Source organism: Musa acuminata, chromosome BXJ2-7 (assembly GCF_036884655.1).
Source record: "Musa acuminata AAA Group cultivar baxijiao chromosome BXJ2-7, Cavendish_Baxijiao_AAA, whole genome shotgun sequence".
Classification (NCBI taxonomy): Eukaryota; Viridiplantae; Streptophyta; class Magnoliopsida; order Zingiberales; family Musaceae; genus Musa; species Musa acuminata.
In genome coordinates, this window is record NC_088344.1 from 34,540,907 (window position 1) to 34,556,129 (window position 15,223).

Here is a 15,223-nt window from a genome sequence, read left to right on the forward strand (position 1 = left end):
TTTACCGGATTCTTGGAGCTGCTATAAAATTAATTATGACGTCACTCACCATCAACGCTTTCGTTTTTATATTGAGCGAATTTATGGAAAAACTCTTATTTCAAACAATTTTTATACAGTAAATGATTCGTACTCGAAAAATGTTTAAAAACATAAGCCTATTTTACTTCTATTTTTATTAAACGGACGATTGAGTTTTCCATGTTTAGTCGCATCCTCCTCCTGAATTCGTCGCTCATAGCCCTCGAATAAGAGAGGAGGCACGAATGGAACGATAAGTTTGATGGAGGTGAGCAGAGTCTTGTGAAAGCAATGGTAGCCTTCGCGCCAATTCCTTTCTTACGCGATGGTTGTGGGTGATTGGCCCGATGGGGACCAGTAGGATCCGTAGAGGTAATAGTGATTCTCGCTCTCTCCTCCTTCCTCATGTGAGAGCTATAGGTGATAAGTTCGACGAGGACCAACGAGGTATGCAGAAGCAATAACAACTCTCGTGCTCCCTCATTTGTATGAGGGCTACGAGTGATAAATTCAACGAGAGCCAATAAGATCTGCAAAGATTACAACAACACTCACACCCCTAATTTCTTGTGCAAGGGCAATACGAAGTGGTGCCAGAGCATAAGTTTTTCTTTGAATTTATCTTTTTATATTTATTTCATCATATTATTTTTTAAATAATATTTTAAAAAACTATTTTTTTTTTCAAATAATACTCTTCCCCGTGACCATCTCCACCCGTCGACAGTATTTGTCACCTTTGCCTCACTCCCCCATCCATTGCATGCGAGGTCTACCCTTTGTCATTGTGATAATTAATGGAGGGAGACTGCAATATACACAAATGTTGTCGATCGGACTCTGAGTTTTCAACAAATTCCATCCCGGCCCAAATTATCGGGTTGGGATCCGACCAAACCGAACCCAGTTCGCAAGTGGGCGGATCAGATCGCATTCGTGACCATCCAACGATCACGATTGTCTTTCTCTTTTCTATATATATATATATATATATATATGCATCGTCGCCACGATTAGGGTTTACGAGCTTCTCTGGCTGCCGCTTACAGGACTTCCTCGCTTTCGAAGAGCTCCTAAGGTTTCCACCAAGATGGTAAAATATTCTACCCGTGGATTTCGTTTCCCTTCATGGATCCGATTGTTTACTCGTTTTCCACCTTCGATCGTTCGCTGATTTTGTTGCCTCGGGCGATCAGGTGCTACCGAACGATGTCGATCTGCTGAACCCTCCGGCCGAGCTCGAGAAGAGGAGGCACAAGCTCAAGCGCCTCGTGCAGTCCCCCAACTCCTTCTTCATGGTAATCGATCTACCCTCGTCGTCGTGACAGTTTTCAGCTGTTGTTTTCCTTTCCTTCTTTCTTTCTTGCTAAACATCTGTTGTGTCTTTGAAACCCTAGGATGTGAAGTGCCAAGGCTGCTTCAACATGTAAGACGCTGTTTCTTCAACCGATAGTCAGATGTCTAACGATCTGGTATGATTCATGCTTTTGATGTCCGAATTTGCAGAACTACTGTGTTCAGCCACTCGCAGACCGTGGTTGTATGCGGCAACTGCCAGACCGTCCTCTGCCAGCCGACCGGGGGGCGCGCCAGGCTCACCGAGGGCTGCTCCTTCCGGCGGAAGGGAGATTGACTCTTGCTCTGCACCTTTTTCTCGGCAACGCTTAAGGATGATTTGGTGAAGGTTGAGATCTTAACATGAAGTTAGGGTTTTGAATGGCGTCTTATTGCATTTCTTGTTGAACTTTATTTTAGCGTGGGTAATTGAATAGAACTGTCCTCTTGATTGGCACTCTTGTGTCCAATTGCTTCATACGATTGCATTACAAAGTGTGATTCTTCTGCTCACAACTTCCGGTCAAGTTTGAGTCGTTCATGTTGCCTACACCATCATAGTAGGTTCGCATCTTCACACGACATTTAGATTTTGGTGTATGGTGAGTGATGATATGTTCGTGCTATGCAATATAAGTAATGCTTGCTTTGCATCGATCCGGTTTACTCTGTATCTTTTTCTTACTAATGCTTATGGTTGATATAGTGAAGGATGTGATCTTAAGATCAAGCTAGGGTTCTGAATGTCATCTTATTGCATTTCATGTTGAACTTTGCTTTAACGTGATTACTTCAATATAGCTGTACTCTTGATTGGCACTCGATGTCCGGTTGCTGCTTCTTGTTATTGCATCACCAAATGAGATTTGTCTGCTCACAATTTTTGGTTTGAGTTTGAGCCATTCGGGTTAGCCTACACTTGCACATTTGGTTTCCTTTAGAGTTGGCGAGTGATGATACATTCTTGGTATGGAATACAAAGCATCGTCGGCTCAGTAATGCTTAAGGGTGATTTAGTGAAGGTTGCAATCTTAAGATCAATCTTGGGTATTTTAGTGGTGTCTTGTCACATTTCTGGTTGAACTTTGGTTTAGTGTGAGTAATTGAATACGACCGTTCTCTTGATTGGCACTCTACGCTTACTTGCTTCTTATTATTGTGTCATTAGTTGTTATTCTTCTGCTCACACTACGCTTAGTTGCTTCTTATTATTGTGTCATTAGTTGTTATTCTTCTGCTCACACTACTTTTTTGGTCAATTTGGAGTTGCATTTGGTTGCATATCTCAACTAAACATTTAGAGCCGGTGTACGGTGAGCGACGATATGTTCATATTGTATGCTTGCTTACTCTGCGTCGGTCCAACTCTTACACGGCATCTTCTCGGTAATGCTATGGTGAAGGTGGTGGAGATCTTAAGATCAAGTTAGGGTGTTGAGTGATGTCTTATTGTATTTCTTGTTGAACTTTGCTGTAGTGTGGGCAATATTGAAGACAACTGTTCTCTTTTTTAGCACACTCTGTCCAAATACTTCATATTATTGCATCACCAAATGTCATTCTTCTGCTCACAACCTTTGGCCAAGTTTTAGTTTGAACATTTGGGTCAATAACAGTGTGATGGCACAGTGCATTTTGAACTTGGGAACTTGCTTCGCTTGGCATTTGATACTGCTGAGCCTTCATGTGTTTATGTGTATGTAATTGCTGCGAGTGGTGTCCTTAAGTTTGAAGTGGTGTGCTGTTGATCCTTTGTCAAATAAGTTAATTATATATTAATTTTTAATTAATTGTCATTAGTATTTTGATTTTTATATTCTCAAAAAATTATATTGGGATTGGATTAAAAAGATAATTTTGTAAGGTTAAAAATTAAAAGAGATATAGATTTTGTTGGAGTAATGAAATTAATTATTTTATATTTTTGTAAGTATAAAAATTTTAATGTAATGTTTTAAATATAAAGATCGAGATATACTAATTATAAGGGTTATTTTATAATTAATCGTTTTCAAAACCATCGAATGGTAAATCTTATTGCTTGCGTGGGTAAAAATATCGCGGATTAATCGAAACATAAATTCTCGAATAAAAAAGTAATTTCACTACCTCTCCGTGGGAATCAGTGCGAGTGCAGGGAACCGACTCGGACCGGCCCATGTGGTGGTCCAATTTCCGGTTTCGTCATGGCATTTTTGGGCCGACCGGCACTAAAGTAACAGAAAAGTAATTGGCGCCGACCATGTTGTCTGTTTCTTTAACCTCAAGTCAGTGAATAAAAGTCGAAGGCGGTGGGAGGCGCCGCCTTCGGAGGAGAGAAGAAGCGGTCGGGGGAGCCGCACCGCCTCTTCCCTCCTCTTTCTCCCTCGTCCTTGCACGCCGTCGCCTGATCCAGTTCTTGGAAGTCGATCCCCGATCCGAGTCCTGGGAAATCGGGGCCGTCGTCTCGAGATTTGGTGAGAGCACCACCGCCTTCTTCTCCGCTTCCCTTTTCTTCTCTAATCATCTTGTTGTTACGGATTCATCGAAGAGACACTTCGTATTCATCTCCCTCGTGTTCCTTACCGCCGCCATCATCAAACCCTATTTAAAGTATTCCACCCGACTTTGTCGATTGTCATAAGAATCATCGAATCCGGGGTTTAGTATCAGACTCATCCGTCTACCCTTTGCCTTGTAAGTTCAGTCGTGACCTTGTTCATAGTTAATTCACTGCAATCTTTTTTTGGTTCTTATTACTCCCAGCACGGCCCGGAGGTGAATCCCAGTTTCTTTGATAGCACGCTGTTTTCTTCCTGAAATTGCATACATGATTTGTTTGTTGCCGAATGATTAGCTTCTTCTTCCGCCTTGCTTAATATTCCATCACTATATATGTAATTATTTGTTTTGTATTTTGGACTCGTAAAGCATTCATGTACTGTTACTGTGCCGCAGGGAAGATCGGAGATGGAGAGTCGCACTCTAAGACTGGGTGGTATCGGGCAGCTGTTCCCGGAGTTCTTGCCTGATGCAAGAGTTCCAAGAGTCGAAGTTATCTGTCCTCAGCCTCGTCGCGCCCCGAAAGCAACCTCCTCTGTGTTAGACTGGGTTGGGGATTTTGGTTCCAAGGCGAAGGGGTGAGTTTACCCACCCTTTCTAAGAAAAAGATTGCTGCTCTCTGAGTTCCCTATTTGTGTTGAAGACGTAGATATCTGAATCAAGCATTTATGATCTTTTTCTTGCGGTTAACATGACATAAGATTCGACATGCTTGCTTGCTTTTAGTAATCGATACAATTGTGTTCATTGTTGTGCTTGCTCAGATCCAGAATAGGATACATAGATTCCGAGACTTGATTCCACATTAATTGTACACCTGCTTCGACAACAGCTTGTTGGCTGAAGCATCAATTTATCTCATGACCCATAGTTAATGAGTGTCCTTTAGCGAAGGGGATACAGTAAACTGAGATGCTTGCAACAAACACTACATGCGCGTAATGCTTCCGTTGAGCAAAGAGATTACTTTTTACTGCCAATCTTATGTCAGGAATTTATCTTTCACTAGTCACAGCAGTGAAGAGAATTGATTTACTTACAATTGCGTTTCGTTATTTCTACATACAGCATTTTGCCTGCACTTCAAGGGGATCACATGCTCAATATTTTGGATACTCTACTTGGCAAGGTAAGAGTTGGGGACAGAGAGCACTCTTGAATTTTATTTCTTCTTTTAATCTTATTATTGTCTATGATACTGAGTAATAATTGTGATCGGGAAATTAACTTTCATCAGGATGAATCCGAGGAGGGCCTGGATTCAAGCAAGCAACCAGGTTTCTTCTGCGGCTCACCTCCTGTCCGAACAAACAACCCAGTAGTCTGGGATGCTCTCTTTGTTGAAGAAAACCTATCGTTTATTTCTTCTCCAGACGACATATATGATGAAACAAGGACTCCGAGTCGGGGAGAAAGAAACTCCCATTCATGTGGCTCTTCATTTGTAGCAAAACTCGATTCCAGAACCGAACAATTCGCTCGGGGAGATCCACAAGACCGCCGTCGTGTGGTATCTGCCCTGTCCTGATTTACTGCTGCTGTCGAAAATTTTCCTTCCTTTGTACATGCGCCATGCTTTGGAATTGATGTGTACACAGCTCTTGCGTCTGGGGTTTGGTCTGCTTCAGTCTAATAGAGATTGTTGAAGAGGTTGTAAAAAAGTGCTAGTAGTTGTTTATGTGTAATCTAATCTAATATATATCTTCATGACTGACTTGTGTTGGTCTTTTGCATTGCTTGCTGAGTGGAACTGAACCCTCTTCATGTCTATCCACACCGTAATCTTTTGGCTGCTACTCACTTTGAATTGGATTGGAAGTGACGACTCGATGCTCCTCAGCAGTAGCTTCAGGATCTGGCAACATGATCTTGTTCTCTAAGAAAATAATAGCGTAAGCTGACTTGTTAAACAATGAGTGATAGTATAACCACTGCAAAGAACACAGCATAAAATACAAGCCTTTGCGTGTGCATCCACATGAGCTACCGTATCAAAACAATAGCATATGACCGAAAGCTAAACACGGTCAACCCAAACGAACCTGTCGACATAGAAGAGCTCATGAACGTGGTAACCTCCACTTGCTATCGAGACTTCGATTTCGGCGTCTCGTCAATGATCGGCAGGTCCTGTACCTCTCTCTCTCTCTCTTCCGTGTTCGGTTTCATGTATTCCCTCAGGTCTGAAGCATCCTCTGTTCCCGGCAAGTATCAAGGAAGACGATCGGCCCATCGGTGAGGAACACCTCCGCAGCACTTCAAGCTCTCGATGCCAGCCGCGAATATGTACGCACAGTTTCCCTTCTCCATTCTTTCTCTCTCTTCTTTAAGATCGTCTTCCTTTAATGGCAGGACGATCGACGAGTTTGAGAGGTCGAAGTCGAAGCTCGCTGGGGACTTCGTAGCCGCGCTGCTTGATCTCCAAAAGGCCCAAAAGCTCGCTATGAAGCGGGAAGATGCCCGTAACGCCTCCCCTTCTCGGCCTTGGCCGCTGACGAGGTCTCCCTGCCTCCCTCTTCAACCGATCACTTCTTTTGAGTCGCTTGATTGCACATGACGTAGTGGATTTTGGCAGCTCGCCCAGCGAAGAGACTGCTGCGGGAGAGGATGCAGGTGACGACGACAGGTTGCTGCTGCTCTGGGAACAGACGAGGTAAGCGTTGCTGGAGTACACAAAACAGAGATTGGCCCAAATAAAACCTTCAATTTGGTTTACACCAAGATGATGGTACGTACGCTCTTTAAGATCCCATGGGTATATGCTGAGCCATGGAACTCATATCTTACAGGAGAACGAGAGAGTGAGCCAAATCCATTCATTTTCTCTCTCTTCATGCCTGTAGGAAAACATCTGAGACATGAGAGTAAATACAAATCGATCCAATCCGCTGGGCTGCCTTCAGTACAAAATCTGAGAAGCTTCAACATAATTAGCATTTTTTTTTTGTGTGTGTGTGGAACCCCAAATATCCAAATCATAAAAGAAACAATGCTATTACAGCATCAAGAAACTTCAACACACAAAATGTAGTTGAGAAAGATAATTTGTGATTCTTCTGGGGACATCTTGGATAGCTAATGGCTCTTTAAACTTTCAAACTAGCACTCGAGTCGAGTGATACCAATAACCCGACTTATGATGTCCAGAGATGTTTGATGCAGAGGATGAAAGTAATTATACTTTGGGAAATTTGAGTTTCAACATTAATAAACCTTAACTTAATGCAGAATGAAATTTTGTTCGAGTGTTGGACATCTTTCTTAACTTAAGAAACCAAAGGTTTTCTATTATTAGTCTATACTCTGCTAGTTTTTCTTCATTTCCAAAGACGGTTTCGCGGAAATCGCTTTCATCCGCAGGCAAGAGTTACTCTCCTTGGAGAATGAGATAGTCTTCAATGAGGCCATAATAGAGGAAAGCGAGAAAGATATCAAAGAAATACACTACGATGTACAGAAAATACACGAAATTTATCAAGATCTCGCTGTCTTACTTCATGACCAGCCTATCAGTATAGGTAAGCCTAAAATTGGTATGCATCAAATTCATTTAATGGTGTATTAATTTTGATTAATGTTAGACAGATAACATCGATAAGCGTATCGAAGAGTCAGCAGCATCGACAGGCCGAGCTAAAGAACAACTGTACAAGGCTTCCAAATGCAGTAGATCTAGGTCTTCTTGGGTGAGTCTTGGTAATACCTACTTTAAATAATCCTAGTCGCTAAGTTGCTTTGAACTCGTAAGCGAAGGTCTTAAATGGAAACTATTAGTCAAGAGACTAACTATTCCATTAAAATACATGAGTGCTAAAACAAAAACAGGAGAGTTTAGTAAAACAAAATGAGATATAGCATTGCCAGGGAGCTACTCATTAAGCATATTCAGTGTGATCAGGTGCTCCTCTAACAGAACACTCTTCTAGAAACCTAATTAAGATGCAGAACTGGGAATGTGGTATTCTGTAGCTAAATTCCTCTAAATATTAGAAGCATAGACTAGGAAGAGGATTAGTTTGTGCAAGAACTGATTACCTGAATCTCCTCAGTGTATTGTATGAAAGAAATAGTACTTGGCTCCAAGAGATTCTATCACTGCAATTAGGATGATGTCTGCTGTTCTTTTCAACAGGTGTGCTGGGTGTTGATAATTTTGGTGCTGGTGCTGGTCATCGTTCTCCTTGTTCTCATCTTGCGCCAGTTGCTTGCCCGACATGACGATCCAGTACAATCACTAGTGAAGCAATGATCATTATGTGTCAGGCAATATGTATCGCTAATCAGTTTCTAACATCTCATGATTGTAAGCTAATTTTGAAGCATCACAATGTTATCGAGTATGCTTTCTACTAACCTGAATTTGGAAGCAACTGTATCTGCTCTTAGATAGCGAGAATATGCACAAGTAGCAGCTCAAAAGCAAGAAAGAAACAAACAACGCCCTGTTATACAAATTTCTTGGTCCTGTTTCTGCTAATTTAGCTTCAAGCAATCATAAGTGAGTTGCATTCCGGCAGCAACTCATGTCAATCAAAATTTGGAACTCAGCGATATTAGAAGAAGCTACAAAAGCAACGAGTTGAACCAAAGCCAAAGAACAAGAGAACCAGTGTTTTACCCGTCACTTGCGCTCCATCAAACTTGGCATAAGCCTCCAGATTTCGCCTCTCAGCTTTATCCACCGCATCGGCATCGGCCTCCTCCTTCACGGCGGCAAACCATCTGTTCTTCCCGTCCATGCGCCCGCCCTAATCGACACACCAATCGCAGACCACCACTCGCAATCATGCCCATCGTTCTGCTGCGGCGTGAACCCTTCCACGAACACCACCGCTGGCGAACCACACCCTCCTGACGTGAACCCTTCACCCCGTTGAACGACGGCCTTGATGCCAGGAGATCAATCAGTTCGTGCCACCGGTTGAGGCCAGGGCAGCTATCGTGGTGCACGAACTGATCCATCTCCTGGCATCAAGGGCGTCGTTGAACGGAACGAAGTCCCAGTCGAGGAGGCGGAGGGTTTTAGGGGTTGGGGGCAGTTTGGGGAGCCAGAACGACACGGAGGGCTTGGGAGGCGGACGAAGTAGAACTGAATGAGAGGCGGTCGTTGAGGGGCTTGGATGGAAGTGGAGGTCGGATCGCCTCAGGACCAACGTAGCGGGCGCTTTTTCTTGTATGCAGCCATAGCGCGGATCGTGAGAAGGATTTAGGAAGACGTACCACTTGAGAAGCGAAGGCGACACCGCTCCGGTGGAGGAGAAGGGAAAAGGAGACGACGACATTCGAGCGGACGAAGAAAAGAATGTGTCGTCTTGAATGCCTCTTCATTCGGGGGTTCCGTTACATGCTCTGGGGTGATGTCATTTCCATCACCCCCAAAGCTCAAACAAATATACCTATCGTACCTCGGACGGGGATCCGTGAGGGCCGATGACTCGGCGGTGTCGATCGACGGCGTCTCCGAGAAGGATCCTCGGCAGCCAACGTCTCCAAATTGCTGATGGTTTTTGAACTGCAACTCATGTTTAGGCATTTAAAATAAAAAAAAGATCAACCCCCGCGCCAAAATATGCCTACTGTCGTCAATTAAGCTGTGATCTGTTGAGACAGGTAGGACGGTAAAGCTTCAGCAATCTACATATTCTACTATGTATGAGGTCACATACAACCCATTCAGTGTACCTCAGAGCGAATTTTGTCCATTTGGCCGGCCGCCTACTATATGATTTCCCAACGGTGCCCATCTTACTTGCACAGTTTCTGTTAATACATGATCTTATCTATCAATGGCGATGAATCAGCTTGTTTCTCTGCATATATCCCATCTGTAGCAGCGGCTTTGAAACAGCTACGGATGAAGAACACGCTTCTCGTGACGGATATGCAACTGGATGAATAGTGCCGGTGCATCATCTAGATTGTTATTTGTATGCTTGTGGCAGATTTAGCCTGTCGCTATCTACTTGAGCGATACTGTCCATATCTTCCTCGTGTACACGACTAGTGACCATACGGCTAGGCCAGCTGAAACATAGAGCAGACCTATGCCAGAAGCTAAAACGCTCGGCACTGCCATGCTGCAATCACACTTCAAATATGTAAGAATGATACCATAAACAAATTGGGGAAATGGAAAGCAGCAACACAAGATCGTAACCTGGGATCTCTGCTAGCAAGAAGGGCAGTTAGCGCAGTCATTTGTGTTGCTGTTTTCCATTTCCCCAATTTGTTTACTGCTACAGCCTGCTGCCATAAATTATTTGGTTACCATTGCAAACTTTCCAAACATGAAATGAAAAATATATTTGCTGATGAAACGACACAACCAGTGGAAAGCCAAAAAGAGATACCTCAAGAGCAAGACTATTCTGAGATGCAGCCCACTCTCTGACTGCCGACATAGTTATCTACAAAAAGAGATGAATGCTAAAAACAGTCAATGGCCATTGAGAAAAAAACAAACAAATCAACTCCATTTGAAGTCATAATATATAGAAAAAAATTGAGTTGGCAAATTGAACTTTGATTTCCTTATTGCATATATTTACTCATCCATTTCTTCTGAATTTAGTCTGAAGTCTACAAAGCACCACAAACATATAAGGTTGACAGAAAAAATAAACCTCGGAATAAGTTATACGCAAGCAGTGTGAATTAAATAAACAAGAGTTTTGGAGGCCAAAACACTTAAAATTGTGCACCGATTTTGTCCTCGTGCATTAATAGACTAACTTTTGATACGGGAGGCAGATATGACAAACATAAGGTTAACAGAGCAAATTTATTAAAGTTATATATCAGAGGAGTGTGAATTTTAAAGTTATTTGGTTAAGTGGTATAGGAAAGAATACAAACACATAATAGATAAGAAAATGAAGGAATGAATGAGCTTCTTGAGTGCACACACATGGAAAAAGAAACCTTAGTTTACAAAGTGGTGATTACCTCTCTACCAATGATGGTGATTGAAGGTGCCGTCAAAAGCCATGGAACATCCCCAAATATAGCACATTCAAAAGGTTTAGTGCACAACAATACCAATGTGGCAGCAACCATAAGCTTCGAGCAAATGAAAAAAAAAAAATATATATATATTATTATTCACGCATATAAATTTAATATAGAGAGAGTTCTGGAACTTGACAGCATGTATGTAAAATGGATAAGGTATACCTTGTCAGCGACAGGATCCAAAAATGCACCAAATGCTGTTTCAAGCCGCATCTAGGAATTGCCACAAGTTAGTGTCAATTGTGACTAATATATTGGTTTGTCACATGCAAGGTCATCAGGGTCTTACGACAAACAATCCAATCAACATGGGCCTAAAAGAAGCTTGGTCCTGTACTTAAAAAATTGCCACCCCATAGAATTGCAATGAATCATTACCTCAAATGACAAGATCCAACAAGGTTTCAGATATTGCAATCATCAATTATCTTCAATGATTTATTAAAATCTTCACCACAATCTAAAATGAGTTTACATTTGTTAAGAATTAGAAATAGAATTATTGAAGATAAACTTATCTTTTTACTAAGAGATTATTTTAATTAAGTTTCAATAACTAAATCAAAAGAAAATTGGTGCGGAACTCCATTTTTTTCTCAAACATGTTGAAGTGGGCTACGGCACATGCTTTAGTTTATGTTTGTTGGTGAAAAAAAAAAGTGGTTTCTTTTTCTCACTTCATCAGATTTTCAATTAACTCACATTTCTGATTGATTTCATTATCATAGGAATGTATAATCTTTGAAAGGCCATGGACACGATTCTTAAATGGTGATATGATTCACAACTCATTCAACCCCAAAGCCACCTCAGGTTCTGATTCAGATCCTGACAACATTACTCAATCAAGGTTGCAGCATGACATATGAACCACATACCTTTCTTGCAATATAACCATCTAGCCAATCTGTAATTGCAGCGAGAAGAAAGATGCTTGTTGTAGCAGTTGCTCCCCACCAACCATCCATGTAAAAAGCTAATGAGAGTCGTTAACATGTCAGCCTTTGCACTTAGACAAACTATAAAATTTTACCGGTAGATTTATATAAGCACCTGAAAAAATACTGAAAATAGTAATATGCTATCAACAACAAGTTTTTCACAAAGAAGAAGAAACATAGATAACCTCCCATCTATTGTAATAGAAAAATATAAAGAGCTTAGTGATCAAGAAAACTGCGCTTTTCATTCAGCAACTGGATTAAGTGCAATATACAATTTAGAAAATGGTGTGACTGCCTACAGAAATTCAGTACAACTCATTCACTTTATTGAATAAACTGCAGAACCATAAATTACTCTGTTTGATGTAGGGTATTTAGCGTAAACCAAAAAAACAGAAAGAGATCATAAACGAGGCAAAAAAAAAAAAAACCGTCAACAATTACCATTCTATATGGAGAAAAAAGAATCAAGAGTACAATAATCATTAGCTTCTAGCTGATAACTGACACAACGACTAAGACAGAGGATCTAAGTATAAAAAGTTAATTAGAGACTAGGGTTACTGGAGAAACTAGAACTACTGGATGACATAAGCTGAAATCCCAACAGTCACATAATGTGAAAGGCTTACTCATATTGAACTTGCACCAATTGGATGACCTCACTTTACCAGAGATCAAGTTCTTAGCAAATGAATTACATATTTAAGTAAACTACAAAGGATGCACATGACCTGGAAATTACTGTCAGGTATGTATCTGAAGATACTTCAATCGGTAAAGATATTTCCGAAATGTTGAACCAACAATCTAAGCAATTGTACTTGATATGCAACAATCAGTGATCAACAGATGCAAATCACCACATAATGCAGCTATAGAATGGAGTTAAATTTATATTATGGCTATCTGATTTGGTTGATCACTACAAAATACTTAGAATTCAAATTAGTTTTGAATGTTTACATTTGTGTCAGCATCACATGTGGTCAGTCCACAAATTAGTTTTGAATGTCTAGACACATTGTGCATTTTTTAGACAAGTATAGATGAAATTTCAAAATTCAAAAGGCCTTAGACTGATTGATCTCCGAGATTATTGGTAACCAATAATGCTATTAAACAAATTCAATATATTTTTAATGTTCATAATATTTAATAATCCAAGATGTAAGGGTTCATTTTCTCTAGTGCCACATTACAGTCTTTATATGGAGCCTGCAGGTTCATCCCTTGATGGATTGTTGAATATGCAAGGCAGATCCAACTATTGTCAACTATTTTCAAGAATCTTCCTATGATGGTCTGTCTGTTCATGGGTTTTTGCATATAGTTAAAGAGTTATAACAAAAAGAACAAAGGCAAAGCATCAATAACTCGTCCTTTGTTATAATATGTAGGATATGAAATCTCATTGTTTGGTTTCTTCATCGAGGGCAATACTACCCTCATCGGCACCGGCCACTGCAACCACAACCAAGCAATTCCGCAAGAGAAAATGGTGCTGAATTTTAGAACACTTTTGCTTCTTATCTTGGGAATGTTTTATTTGGTACTGATGTGCCGCGCTTCCCTTTTCTATCTCTAAAGAAAGGAAAGAGGGCCTTACAGATGTACGATTCTTTATCTTCCATTCTCCATATACATCACGATTATCCAAAGAAAACCATTATTCTTCCGACATGATATAAGAAAGTAAAAGAAATCTCGATCACATGCTTCAAAACCTTAAATATACAAAGACCGAGACCCTCCTCGCCATACGTTTTAGCACCCATAACAAACAACATACCTTTAAGTCGAGAAAAAAGGGCATGTATCTAAAATTAGGGTAATCATTTCTCAGTTCAACGACCCAACCTCTCAATATCATCTAAGCCGGAAAGAAACGGATCTAAGAAGAAATGACGCATGAGAAGAAGATAATAGATCGGCATTAAGACCACGTACTGCTCACGAAAAGGGGGATGGCGGCGACCCGGCCGATGGTGAGAACCGTCGGCAGAGTGAACAACCTCCCAGGACCATTCTGCGGCATCGGCGGCGTCGATGGCGGCGATTGCTTTCGCCCACTCATCTGCATGCCTACTTTCCCGCCGCCGCACTCGTAAAGGGAACCTATGGCGCTTGCGGCGTCGCCACGGGGGTTCGTCTCTCCCGGCCCACCACCCGCCTTCTTTCTTGCTCGAGCCATCCACGATCACCACAACCACCGAGACTCGCGCCCGTGTATCGCGCCGTGCCCTCCCTGACCTGCTGTTGCGAAGGCGCGATTTATTCCTGGGCCGTCCGGTTAGTCGTGTGCGAGTACGTTACGAGTAGGGCAGATTCAATTCTCAACGAGCAGAACGGCCGCGGCACGTGCGAGAGCGTGTCATCTAAGGCAACAAACTCACGTGGATGATGGACAGATAAACCGAAATATACGAATCCGATAACAATTAATGGATCTCAATGTTGGGTTCGATAAGGAAATTAGATCAAGGATGGATTCAATATCCTAACCCATTATAGATTTGAGGTACATCCAATAACGATATACGGAGGCGCCAACGCAGTCCTCCACCCACCCAACAACGATATAAGGATAATAACGAATTATCGGCCCTTATGGATTAAACATAAAAATAGAGTGTTACGATGATTACAAATGATCCCCTTGGTTGTTCATGTATAAAAGTCAATTCTCAGAGCCTGTCTAAGGATTAGATTTATCTACATAAACTCATTTCATCTCGTAAAACTTAAAACAACTAACTTAAGCGTTTAAGGAATCATGTCAAAAACTTTCGTTCACATTGACCTTTGTATAAGATCCATCAAAGAGATTGAAGTCTGACTATCTTGGATACTCAGAAACATTTCAAATATCATCTGGGAGTCACCTTAAACACCTTGATATTACATCAATTACTGTTCGAGACTATCACAAGGGTTATTCAAATAACCTCATACCTTTAAGACCAAATCAAATTGTATCGATTGACGATATCAGAACGCTATCAACAAGTGCATCTTAAAGCTAATACTACTTCGGATAACAATCAGTATTTTGGAATGTTCACAATATATATATATATATATATATATATATATATATTTCTTAAAGTAGCTTATGTCTTATCTAAAATCTTCACAATATAATTTAGTGAGAAATAAATATAATTTATAACTTATATAAGGTATAAATTTATTTAATTTTTAAACATTATTTTATATTTATTTTTATGATTATATTTATTTTACTTAATACAAATTTTTTTTTGTAAGATTACATATATTAATTATTTGTTATTTATATTATTATTTAAATATAAAAAAATATGTTTTTTTTTAAAATAAAAATATTAAAAAAACATAAATTTATCACA

At 40.7% G+C, this 15,223-nt stretch overlaps 4 protein-coding genes across 12 annotated transcripts; 3 read left to right on the forward strand and 1 right to left on the reverse strand.

Annotated features, from left to right (window-relative positions):
* The first annotated feature begins 969 nt into the window (after positions 1-969).
* LOC135617766 (small ribosomal subunit protein eS27y-like) lies at positions 970-2,011 on the forward strand. The gene is made up of 4 exons (XM_065118352.1): positions 970-1,114; positions 1,218-1,319; positions 1,419-1,447; positions 1,528-2,011. Exons 1-4 carry the CDS (start codon positions 1,112-1,114, stop codon positions 1,652-1,654), a joined length of 261 nt encoding a protein of 86 aa, XP_064974424.1. The 5' UTR covers positions 970-1,111; the 3' UTR covers positions 1,655-2,011.
* A 1,596-nt stretch (positions 2,012-3,607) lies between these two features.
* LOC135617769 (uncharacterized) lies at positions 3,608-5,611 on the forward strand. 3 transcript variants are annotated; one of them, XM_065118360.1, is made up of 4 exons: positions 3,608-3,812; positions 4,299-4,475; positions 4,966-5,026; positions 5,135-5,611. In XM_065118360.1, exons 2-4 carry the CDS (start codon positions 4,306-4,308, stop codon positions 5,423-5,425), a joined length of 522 nt encoding a protein of 173 aa, XP_064974432.1. In that variant the 5' UTR covers positions 3,608-3,812; positions 4,299-4,305; the 3' UTR covers positions 5,426-5,611. The 3 variants fall into 3 exon arrangements, with proteins under 3 accessions (XP_064974432.1, XP_064974430.1, XP_064974431.1); XM_065118358.1 differs by having other exon boundaries at positions 3,613-3,812; positions 4,294-4,475; XM_065118359.1 differs by lacking the exon at positions 3,608-3,812 and adding an exon at positions 3,828-4,032 and having other exon boundaries at positions 4,294-4,475.
* Positions 5,612-5,721: 110 nt separating this feature from the next.
* Positions 5,722-8,250, forward strand: LOC135617767 (syntaxin-22-like). 6 transcript variants are annotated; one of them, XM_065118354.1, is made up of 6 exons: positions 5,801-6,132; positions 6,250-6,396; positions 6,482-6,550; positions 7,258-7,415; positions 7,483-7,583; positions 8,030-8,250. In XM_065118354.1, the coding sequence occupies exons 1-6, from the start codon at positions 5,876-5,878 to the stop codon at positions 8,144-8,146; spliced, it is 849 nt and encodes a 282-aa protein (XP_064974426.1). In that variant the 5' UTR covers positions 5,801-5,875; the 3' UTR covers positions 8,147-8,250. The 6 variants fall into 6 exon arrangements, 5 of the variants coding, with proteins under 5 accessions (XP_064974429.1, XP_064974426.1, XP_064974427.1 ...); XR_010488836.1 differs by having other exon boundaries at positions 5,809-6,132; positions 6,473-6,550; positions 7,479-7,583; XM_065118355.1 differs by having other exon boundaries at positions 5,813-6,132; positions 6,473-6,550; positions 7,483-7,593.
* Positions 8,251-9,462: 1,212 nt separating this feature from the next.
* On the reverse strand, positions 9,463-14,145 carry LOC103992562 (CDP-diacylglycerol--glycerol-3-phosphate 3-phosphatidyltransferase 2). 2 transcript variants are annotated; one of them, XM_018829354.2, is made up of 7 exons: positions 13,803-14,145; positions 11,787-11,884; positions 11,071-11,121; positions 10,843-10,956; positions 10,248-10,304; positions 10,055-10,140; positions 9,463-9,974 (listed from the first exon to the last, which is right to left on the reverse strand). In XM_018829354.2, exons 1-7 carry the CDS (start codon positions 14,044-14,046, stop codon positions 9,857-9,859), a joined length of 768 nt encoding a protein of 255 aa, XP_018684899.2. In that variant the 5' UTR covers positions 14,047-14,145; the 3' UTR covers positions 9,463-9,856. The 2 variants fall into 2 exon arrangements, with proteins under 2 accessions (XP_018684899.2, XP_018684898.2); XM_018829353.2 differs by having other exon boundaries at positions 10,055-10,143.
* Positions 14,146-15,223: the final 1,078 nt, after the last annotated feature.

Bases quoted from the DNA above. Each gene is read 5' to 3' on its own strand.
- LOC135617766 (XM_065118352.1), top strand. The intron at 1,320-1,418 runs GTAATCGATCTA...TTGAAACCCTAG, and splicing joins CCCCCAACTCCTTCTTCATG to GATGTGAAGTGCCAAGGCTG. The intron at 1,448-1,527 runs GTAAGACGCTGT...CCGAATTTGCAG, and splicing joins TGCCAAGGCTGCTTCAACAT to AACTACTGTGTTCAGCCACT.
- LOC135617769 (XM_065118360.1), top strand. From the start codon at position 4,306: ATGGAGAGTCGCACTCTAAGACTGGGTGGTATCGGGCAGCTGTTCCCG. The intron at 4,476-4,965 runs GTGAGTTTACCC...TTCTACATACAG, and splicing joins TTTGGTTCCAAGGCGAAGGG to CATTTTGCCTGCACTTCAAG. The intron at 5,027-5,134 runs GTAAGAGTTGGG...AACTTTCATCAG, and splicing joins TGGATACTCTACTTGGCAAG to GATGAATCCGAGGAGGGCCT.
- LOC135617767 (XM_065118353.1), top strand. From the start codon at position 5,876: ATGAGCTACCGTATCAAAACAATAGCATATGACCGAAAGCTAAACACG. The intron at 6,397-6,472 runs GTCTCCCTGCCT...GGATTTTGGCAG, and splicing joins CGGCCTTGGCCGCTGACGAG to CTCGCCCAGCGAAGAGACTG. The intron at 7,584-8,029 runs GTGAGTCTTGGT...TCTTTTCAACAG, and splicing joins GTAGATCTAGGTCTTCTTGG to GTGTGCTGGGTGTTGATAAT.
- LOC103992562 (XM_018829353.2), bottom strand. From the start codon at position 14,046: ATGGCTCGAGCAAGAAAGAAGGCGGGTGGTGGGCCGGGAGAGACGAAC. The intron at 11,885-13,802 runs GTACGTGGTCTT...GACTCTCATTAG, and splicing joins CATCCCCCTTTTCGTGAGCA to CTTTTTACATGGATGGTTGG. The intron at 10,305-10,842 runs GTAATCACCACT...CTCTTTTTGTAG, and splicing joins TCACCATCATTGGTAGAGAG to ATAACTATGTCGGCAGTCAG.